Genomic DNA, 10,032 nt, shown 5'->3' on the forward strand with positions numbered 1-10,032 from the left:
AACACCGGCCGCAATTCGTGCACGACGGACACGCTTACTACGCGACGCGAGTAAAACCAGCTGAATGAAATTTAGTTTCCGTTCGAAGGATACCCGCGGATCTCGGTGGACACCGACGATATCGGAATACCGATACACCGCGAAGGTTGAGTTGCGTCAATTTTTTTCGCGACCAGAAATGCACTGTTGTGCAAGCAGAATTTCAGCGAACGGTCCGGTTTCGTCACGAAATTCAAATGATTTTTATAATTCTTGTAATTATCTAATCACAAAGCTTGTTTCATGGTAAATAATTAAATTCCAGTTTCTTTTCGAATCGTACATTCTTATTGATAATTTGAGAGGACGTATAATGTATTGGTGAAGAATGTTTCAAGGTAAAAATGCGTATAATGTAAAAACAGAATTCTAATATTAGAGTTGTTTACCATCTTATGAAAGCTCTAACGCTCTAACGCTGAATTACTATTAATCGGCAGAAATATTCCTGACGTCTTAAGTACTTTCTATCGCTCTTTCCTCTTTCAATCTACTCTTGTTCTTTCCATTTTATTTATCGGTTGCGTTTGACGTGAAGCCTTTTTGTCCACGAAATTGGAAACAAATCGGTGACCCGAATGTCGTTCGGCCACCCTGTCAGAGGGAGCTAGGGAGCTCGAGGAGCGACGCGAGGCCCGGTAAGGCCCCACGGCGAACGGTGAAACGACGAGGAGGGGCGCACAGGTATTCAGGTAACCGAGCAGGACAGCCTTAAGAAAGCAGGCGAGCTGGCAGCCAGTCGGCGGGGGCAAACGTCGGAGGGGTCCGGTGCGGGAGCGTAAAGTGAGTTTTCGCTCGCGGCTGCTTTGCAATGCCAGCCAGTCGAGGTGAGTCGAGTCGAGTCGAGCGGCCCCGAGTCTTTCTCGAGTCAGTCTGAGACGTGGCCCCGTCGCCGTGTCGTCGTCGCATCCTTCTCGATCTCGAATTCGTCGCGCGCTACCTGTCGAAATCGAACAATCTTATCGTCGATCCACGGCCGATCGAAATGGCCGCGTCGCTTTGAAGTCCCGCGACTCCGGGTTCGTCGATCCAGTGAATCATCGGTTCACCAATCGCGCGGACTCGCGCGTTTACCTCTCTCGTTCGTCCTCGAGGCTCGAATTGTTCGCGAACGCGATTCTTGTTCTTTTTTCGTTATTGCGAACCGACGATGACGTCGCCTCGACGGTGCGTCCTCTGAGATCCGCTTCCTTTTCAGTGCAGTGATTCTGTGTGTGCGTGACGCGAAAGATCAGCTGGAACCTGGAAGGATACTTGCGATAGGTAGGGAAACATCTTCTCGCGGGATTTTTCTTGCCGCGGATCAACCACTTTTGGTGAACAATTAACAATCTGTTCCGTGATGATCGTAAAGATAAATCAAGGATGCGGGCTATAAAATCAAGAAGAATTACACAGTCCGAGGTGAAGAAATCAGTTCGATAAATCAACGTTGAACAGGGGATAATTTGGAGACAAATTGATCAGCGAATAGCGGTCGATTTAAAGAGCCGCTGTTCGACCATCGATCGAAGGTCGGTTTGTTTTTTCTCTTTTCTCTTTTTATCAACCGAGGCTTCCTACGTCCACTGCTTCATATTCTTCTCCAGTAATATCGCGCGTATGGCGTAATAACTCATTATACGCAGGACGCTGGTGAGAGGAAGTTTAATGATACCGGGCGTGATCGACGTTCCTCGCCTCTTCATTTTTCTTAATTATGCGCGGAGAAATTGCGCTTCTTGAATCTGCATAATTCTGCATACACCGAGTGCATACATCCTCCTACGCATCCTTATTGCGCGCGTATCCATCCGCCTCCAGCTTACGAAGCGACGCTAGTACGACCCGTTCTCTCATTAGCCGACGTTCGTTTACGTGTTTCCTGCTATTCACCTAAGATAAATTCCGTTCCTCGTCATCGCATTCCTTTCTTCAAGTTCGTTATTCCGCTGCGTCGCCATCGGATCGCGTAATATTCCTGCCCCGGGTGAAAACGCAGTCTGACAGTGAGAACGAGACGAAAACTGAATGAAACGAGCAATCGTTTCCACAAGGCATAGCTGAAGAGAGTGGAGAATGGGATACCTACACTCTCTAGAGAGGTTCGCGGTTTCGCTTTATTCCCGCGGTCGCCGCGAATTTTCTTTCCTCGCTCTCCCGGCGAGAGATCTCGCATCAATGAGAACGATCAGTCACCGCGACGTCCTTAGAAACGCTATTTTTTTTTTTCCGGGGCAATCGGAGAAACACATTCCTTCTTCGGCTGCTACACTTTTGCCATTGTTTCGCGGCTGACCCGTTTTGGTGTCCCGAGTGTTTCTTCAGATATTCACGATGAGTCTTCATCTTTTCTATCCTTCCACGATCGATAACAATAGGCTTCATACATTTTTAAGTCACAGTCGATCACGTCGTAAGTAAATTGCGAATGTTGTCGACTTTCTACTCGACGAAACGTTACACATCTTAAAATCGTTAAATATGTATTGTACTTTCGCGTTCACGTGAACATCCAACGCGGTCTCGGTGCTCTTATATTATTTCTGACTTTCGCGACGCCGCAAGATTTTTTCGTACGTACCCACAATCTTGGGAAGATCGCGACGGAACAATATGTGGTCGCGATGAACGTAGAAGGTAAACACAGGAATCCGAGAAAGTTTAGCCGTGCAACCTGTTAACTGCGCAGTTATCTCGTCAGGAAACACACAGTGTTTGCAATTCCTTTTAGCAAAAAGAATCAGCGAAACCTCTCTACATTCCATGTACGTCTCAGACGCGTTCAAAACTGCAGCCTTTCCTATAATTTCTTTAACACTTATTATCGACCGGTATAGTTCGTGTATATTTTTTAATTAAATTGCAATATAGTTATCGTCAAGGTTCGTTTCATTCGCAGAGCCGTGCGAGATAGAGCGGGAAAAAAGCAGGAACGCTTTCTCAAGATCATACACGGGATCGATCAGTGGCATTTAGAGCGCGAATAAGTAAACGGACAGCGTCTACGTAGTCGTTAAAGACAACGACATCGGTGTTCAGTGGAATGTCAACTCGTTTTCCACGAGCCGTCGAAGGCGGATCGTTTTCTCTACGTTATGTACATGTGTATCTCCCCTCTTACCTTTACAGTTCGACTCTTACCTCACTTCCACTTGGAAACTCCACGCGAGAGCTAGTCGTACGGTCGAAATCACTATTATATTATATTTTCAAAGCCCTCAAACCTGTCCATCTGCTTCGTCCTTTAACTAATTGAGAAACATGAGTCGATATTGTGGAACGGCATTGATTTTCACGAAGAGCAAACAGTGAAGAATGCGATTAACATGTCCCGAAGATCGCAAGAACCGTTCGTTTCTGAGAAGTTCTGACGAAATATTTAAGAAGTGACGAGATTTTCGATGAGACAATGTCTATTTTTACACACTGTCGTACATCCGGATTTTGAAAAAAAAAGTAGCATGAAGACTGGGTATCGAGTAGTTTGCCAACAACGCGATTTGCAATTTCATAGGGAACGAGCGTGTGTCGCTATTTGCTCGTGTGGATCGAGAATGTCAGGTTTCCACGAGACGATAAAAAAAAAAACCACCTCGTGCTTCTTCCACCTTCTCGAATGTACTCCCACTACTGTCCACCTGCACGCTCATCTCCGCGAGCGAATTGCGCCTTTCCAGGGTAGGGACCGCGTACCACATCGATGAGGTCGGTCTGAGGCCGCGTTGAGGCCACGCTGGGATTCCTCAGAAGGAGATCCACTCCCGGGCTGTCGCAACGTGCGTAGAAACGTTCGGTTGTCGCAACAGTCGAATATATTAATTCCCTATCAACTTACACGCACCTGATAGCTTGCCTCCCTATTACGTTTTTCGCAATCGCTCGGTGCTTCGAGTGTCATTATTATTTTGCTTAGGATCTCTTACGTAATCGACATTGTCTGTCTTAATCGTTATAAAAATAAAAAAAGTTTCATGATGACGATATAAGTTTATAGGTGTATTGTTAAAGAACAAGAAGTTATTTCCCAACATTATTTACGATTCCAATTAGCATTCACTGCGGTGGTCGTCCAGAATATAATCTTGTTATAAAACCAGTCAATTTGAGGAGCGACTTCTTTGAAATTTCTCCGCTTCGCGATTCAGTTTTTCCTTAAAAGAAGGTTATTAACTCGACGTCGTCCAGTTTCGTGCAACGCGCTCGACAGCTCACCGTAATTGCTCCATCTACCTTTGCCGTCTTTTGCTTCCTCTATATCTATCTAATGTTTCTGCAAAGCATTCGGAGCATTGCTTTTTTCACGCACGTCCCTGATTCGCAATCCCGTTTATCTCACGAGTTTATACTCGACAGGGGAGGATGGTATATCGCGTGCGAATTCGACGAATCGCAGAACCGTTATCATTTCCTGTATCGATGAGGTATTCGCGGTTTTCTGCATAATCACAACGGTTCCAGAAAGGAAAGCGAATCGAGAAAATGACACGTTCCACCGACACGCCGTAATTCACCGTGTACCGGCCACCGGTTAATTCTTGTTATTATATCACACTCGAGTCGGACTCGAAGGCAAAGGTCAACACATTCCTGTTTGATGATGAACACGCGTAAAATAACGAATCGGTCGTCGGAATTTATGCGTGTTTCTGGTTCACGGTCGCAAATTATTTGAATAAACCGTCGAAACCGTTGCGCAATAAATGAATGTTTACAAGTTATTCAAAATCGTAAATACGAGTAGATCTTGACGCATGGTAATTTACTAGATATCAGTGAGGCAGGTTGAACTTGAGGAACGAGTTTACACGAGCTTCAAAAACTGGCCTTGGCTTCGCGCGTTAGTCGCACAGTTCCCATAACAGGCTCTAACTTTCAACACTGTCCGCGCGTTATAAAGCAAGACCACCGATTAAAAAGAAAATCGATCTGTCTGTAAAACGTCCTTTTCCGTCAGTAAAAGTGAAAACGCATCGAGCTAAGGAATTCCTCTTCTCTTACAGATTATTGGCCTCGCCGAGGCGGAAGCAGTCGATCAACGAACGGTGCCCATGCCGAGCGTTAAGAAAAGTCAGCTGGTAGGCTTTAGGAGCGTGAGAGGACAATTCTCTTCGGGACCGACCGTGTCAACGAAATCATCGTGGCTGTGAGAGGACGTCGAACGTGCTTGAAAATGTCGAGAATTATGTCAGGACTGATTCTACTGGTGTTGACGGTGGTGTCGTTTAGAGAAGTGCAAGGACACGTCGCCTTGACTTTCCCACACGCGAGGAAGTACGACTTGGATTTCCTGGACAACGCCAGGACGCCTGGGCCATGCGGAATGCCTCGTGGTAAGTGTCAAGCATGCTCGGACAAGTCTTTTTAGTAAGTCTTAACGCGCTTACAAATTCTACGATGTGCCAATTTGCGAGAGTCTTTTAAATTCTCAAGGACTCGTATGAACGCGTTACCACTTGGTAAATTACTAAATAAGGTAAATGTCCCAATTTCTACTCGTTAGAATTTTAAAATAACATACAAAGTTATAAAAACATAAGCGAAATTGGGACATGTAAAATAATTTAGTCCTTCAGGGATTAATGGGAGACAGTATGGGAGAGCTTGACGTATGCTAATACAGCGTTCTCAGCCGATGCACATGCCTGTGAGATAAGATTGACGAGTTTAGAACCGTGGTCCCTACACCTGATACAAAGCCTGAGTCGGTGAAACCCGAGACGGCGCATCACGTACAGAAAATCGAGTCGCGTTCGATAATGTTACGTAGCAGGTTGTCCGGATGCTGTGGCCCGATCCTTGTCACACGATCCACAGCCCGGAAGTTATCGCGGGATGCCTCGCGTGGTAAAGACTATGACGTCGTTTGTTGACGGCGTGGAACGCGAAGGTATACGATGACTGGGGATAGGGAAGAAGGGGTGAGTGGATTCTATGGGAAAACGACATTAACGCGAAGACACGTCTCGGTGGGGATAGCTCGGTACGTAGTCTGATTCGAAGCGACTTTCACCGGCTCGAAGGGAACTCGTACCTCGGTTGCCCGGCCATTACCTTCCACGTCTTGCCTCACTCCACCAGCACGTACTTACATAGTACCTTTTTCCTTTTTCCTGAGGCTTTCGCGGGGAGTACGTGAACTTTAAATGCACATCGCTCCTATCGTGATAGAAGGGTACACCGCAAGAATTACCAGTTGTGCATTACAATCGGACCAACCCCATTTTCCCTACGATCGTACATACATGCTATCCTGCGATTGCTGCTGCGATTCCACTGACTGTTCAAATTAATTGTTCCTTTGTAAAACTGAAGGCATTAATCAATGAATTAATCACACTGAATGCGTATCTTAATTCCTCTGCGACTCGACCGTATAATTAATTTCTTTTTTGTCCCTCGATATTCTCTTGCTGTTCTCTCATAATTTAACCAGCTTCCCGGATGTTCAAAAGGAATGCAAGCTTTCTTTTTAAATGGGAAAAAAAATTGTACTCTCCGTAGAAGGCAGGATCAGTCCAAGAACGCTGTCCGTTCGCTTCTGGAAACTAATTGTATTTTGCTTCGCTCTCGATTATTTCCGGAACTGCTACCTGCATACGATAACCCGGCATAGATCATTATCTTGGCCCTCGGTCGAGGATGTGAAATCGCTGATTACGTTCGAATTCATTTTCATAACGTCATGACGCGTGGCGTATGAGCATAATTAGAACCAGATTGCAAATTTTCATGCAAACTTAATTTTTTGCACTCTGCTTTGATATTCTTCATATTTTTCTGTATTACGTATCGCGTTTTAATTTTCTTCTGAATGTATAAATTCTGCAGTCTGATTATAACAGCAGAGCGTAACAGAAAATAATTTTTCTGCTTTTCCGGGGTGTGAATGGGAGTATCTAAAGATTTCGCTGAACTTGCGTTTCCGGCGATTGTCATGAATTATCGCGTCTCGTTACCGCGATGAATATTAAACAATTCATTGTTGGCTGTAAACTTCCCGCGTCTAAATCGATGAGCCTGGGAGAAGATCGGAGGTTTCCGTTTCTCGGCGCGGTTTATCGCGCGCGTTCATGAAAATTTGTATTGAATGCAATGGTTGCGTAATTCGGTGTACGCGGCTTGCGTGTTACAGGTGACGTTAAGAGCACGCTGCTGTCTGGGAGCAACTTCAACGTCACGTGGCATCTGGCCTATCCTCACCGAGTAAGTAATTAGTCTTCCTCGCGCTCCAATCAAGCTTAATTAATCTATCAAGTCCCAAACAGTAAAGTAACTAAGACTTCTGCTAACGCAATTACTATTTTTTATGAAAGTACATGAAGAAGGAAAGGAATGTTATAACGAAGGATTGCATAATACTATAATAAGTACATCTTACGTAGATTACAGTTGTACTATTTCTATGTAATAAAATGTACAATGAAAAATATTAATTGTATATGAAAAGAAAATGACAAACAAATATTTTAACGAGTTTTGCTCAAGCGAGTATTGAATTCCGTTTAGTTTCGTCGACGACTGGAAAATCGTTGCAGCGAAACTGGTCGGTAATTTCTGTGCACGTTTCCGTTTCTTAGTCGAGTACGCGTAAACATCTCGTGCCACGCATGCTCGGTCGCATAGAAAAAGAGTCTAGGAAATGTGCGGTTCGTACAAAAGAAAATGAACGTACGCGGTTACGTGAACGTTGGATAAAATCATATCGCGTTTTATCATATTTCGCGTGCTCGAACTTTCACTGATACTTTCCTTTAAGTATTCAATCTCGTATACCGTACTCTCTGTTTACGCCTGGTAATTGGAAACAATTTGCACTCGCCTACCAATTTAGTTTATTACTTAATCTACTGTGACCTATCACCGATGAGTCATTAATGATACTACTGGGATGAATACTCAATGAAGTTTACGATTAAGTGCTTCAATGTAAATTGAAATTATGAATCATTCGTACACGAGAAGGATTATAAAAGCCTGTGTCTTCTTAGTCTATAGAAAGCTCGAGGTTTGTTTGAGAAAATAGTACTTTGAAATTCTAATGCATCAACGAACGTAAGAGGTTTTCTAAAATCTGCGTTCTTGCACAATTCTCGGTACTCCTCCGTTTGCAAAAATTGGTAAATGCAGCACATTTTAAGTTCTCTTAAGCCCCGCGTACGTAAGAACACAATAGCCGATCGGGAATTCTTATTCCCCGCATCGTGTCGACTATATACCCGGCTCATCATCAAAGACATCACGAATTTGTCCGCACGTGGTCTATACGAAAGGGAAAGAGAGGCCGAGGAGGCTCCAGCCTACGCTTGCACGTCGGTCGCTCAAGGTGACGCTCGTTGAATAATTCAGAAGCGAAGCTCGGCATGCGTTCTCGCGGTGACTTCGCGTCCCGCGGTGGCTTGCGAGATAGGTAGGTCGCAAAGAAAAGGTGGTAAAGGGATACGGAGTCGCTTTGCATGTGAACGCGTGCACGAGAGAGCAGCTTGTGCTCGGTGAAACACATCGGTATGTCGGGTACCGTAACACGGCTGTCGCCAATGCCTCGGATCCGAGCCAAAGCTCTCTGCTCTTGATCCAACGCCTCGCCTTGTTGGAGAACACCAGTACGATCGGGATAAATTAAATGTTCCGGTATAAATAAAATAATTGTTACTACTGGTAACAACCAGGCTGCATTTGTACGAAAACTAAATAAAAACATAAAAATTAAAAAGATTGCTAAATTGCATTTTTTAAATTGATATGCTACAAGTCTGATTTTGCATAAAATTCTGCTACGGTCAGAAGTTCAATATTTGCATACAAACGACATAAAGAGAATAAGAATATACATCCATAGTCAATGATTGCTGTAAGACTGAACATAAAAGACTTTTTACGAAGAATTCTGGTCTCGACAGCAAACGTATATGACTTTAACCCATTTGCAATCGTTAGCGTATATACGCATAATTTTTCTGCTCATTATCACTTTGGCACCATGACCACCCAGTACTGGGCGGATCAATATGAATCGCCATTTAAAACTATCTACAAGTGTATCAACTGTTATAAGAAATGTATCAATATGGGATCCCACAAAAAAAGACAATCTTCATGAAGTTAGGCAGTTCACGACGAGACTGGAAGAGAGGCAGATGTGTTAATTTCTTTTCATTTATAATAAGTCTAATTGCCCTAAAGAATTGCTTGTTCGTCGCTTAAAATAAACTTTATTCTGCATCTTTGCATTTAAAATCCAAAATCAATTGGTATGTGAATTATTGAACCAGTCCTCATGAAACGTAGCACTAATTTTTATTATACTGTTTATTTATAATGCAGTTCGTTTAAGTTCATCTTTAGACAAATCGTAAAACTGATTTCCTTATCGTAATCGGGTTCGTATTTTGTCCACATACAAGCACATATTTTTCTCTCAGGTCTCAGATTATTGGATGTGAATTCCATCGCGCGCAAATATCCACGGCATGAGAAAAATTCGACAATAACATTAGAAACAGCACAGGTGTGTACCGTGCGAAGCGGTACCACTCCGCGAGTCCGCCTCTTCCCTTTCTCTTTACCGTTTCTAGTGGCAACGTAATCGTTGTTCCACGTTGAAAAACATCGCGGAGATTCCCTCGCGTGAATTTTCTCTCGAGAACTGTCACCAAAGCTGACAACCATTTCCGGAGAATGGATTCACCTCCGACCATTGAGCTATATAAAACATCTGGAGTGTGCACGAATGGGAGGGGTCGTTCGCCGACAAAGAGGAACCGTGAAGGAATCTCTTTCTCTTTCTAAGTGTGTAATGCATGTTTTCTGAACCTGAACTCTGACTCGTATATGTCGAGTGATTGACAATATTATAAATTCAAGTGATTCGATAGAATATTGAACTTCTATCCCCACCATAGTTAAATTTACTACAAGATAATACAAATAGAGAGAGAGAGAATATAAAAAGAAGGATAGAGATCCCCCATAGCTTCTCGCTTCTTGGAGCATCGTCGCTACTCTTCTATCTTA

The 10,032-nt window shown here is 43.8% G+C and overlaps 1 protein-coding gene across 2 annotated transcripts in view; it reads left to right on the plus strand.

Moving 5' to 3' along the window:
- The first annotated feature begins 872 nt into the window (after positions 1-872).
- The window catches only part of nahoda (DOMON-like domain-containing protein nahoda), a 19,686-nt gene continuing 10,526 nt past the window's right edge, over positions 873-10,032 (plus strand). For both annotated transcript variants that reach the window (XM_018030374.2, XM_026816511.1), the window contains exons 1-3: positions 873-1,553; positions 5,022-5,351; positions 7,154-7,224. In XM_018030374.2, coding sequence (XP_017885863.1) covers positions 5,192-5,351; positions 7,154-7,224 — 231 coding nt within the window. In that variant the 5' untranslated portion in view covers positions 873-1,553; positions 5,022-5,191. The remainder of the gene's footprint in view (positions 1,554-5,021; positions 5,352-7,153; positions 7,225-10,032) is intronic.

The sequence above is a fragment of the Ceratina calcarata genome, unplaced genomic scaffold (assembly GCF_001652005.2).
Source record: "Ceratina calcarata isolate Rehan_Ccalc_2016 unplaced genomic scaffold, ASM165200v1 scaffold525.2, whole genome shotgun sequence".
NCBI classification, from domain to species: domain Eukaryota; kingdom Metazoa; phylum Arthropoda; class Insecta; order Hymenoptera; family Apidae; genus Ceratina; species Ceratina calcarata.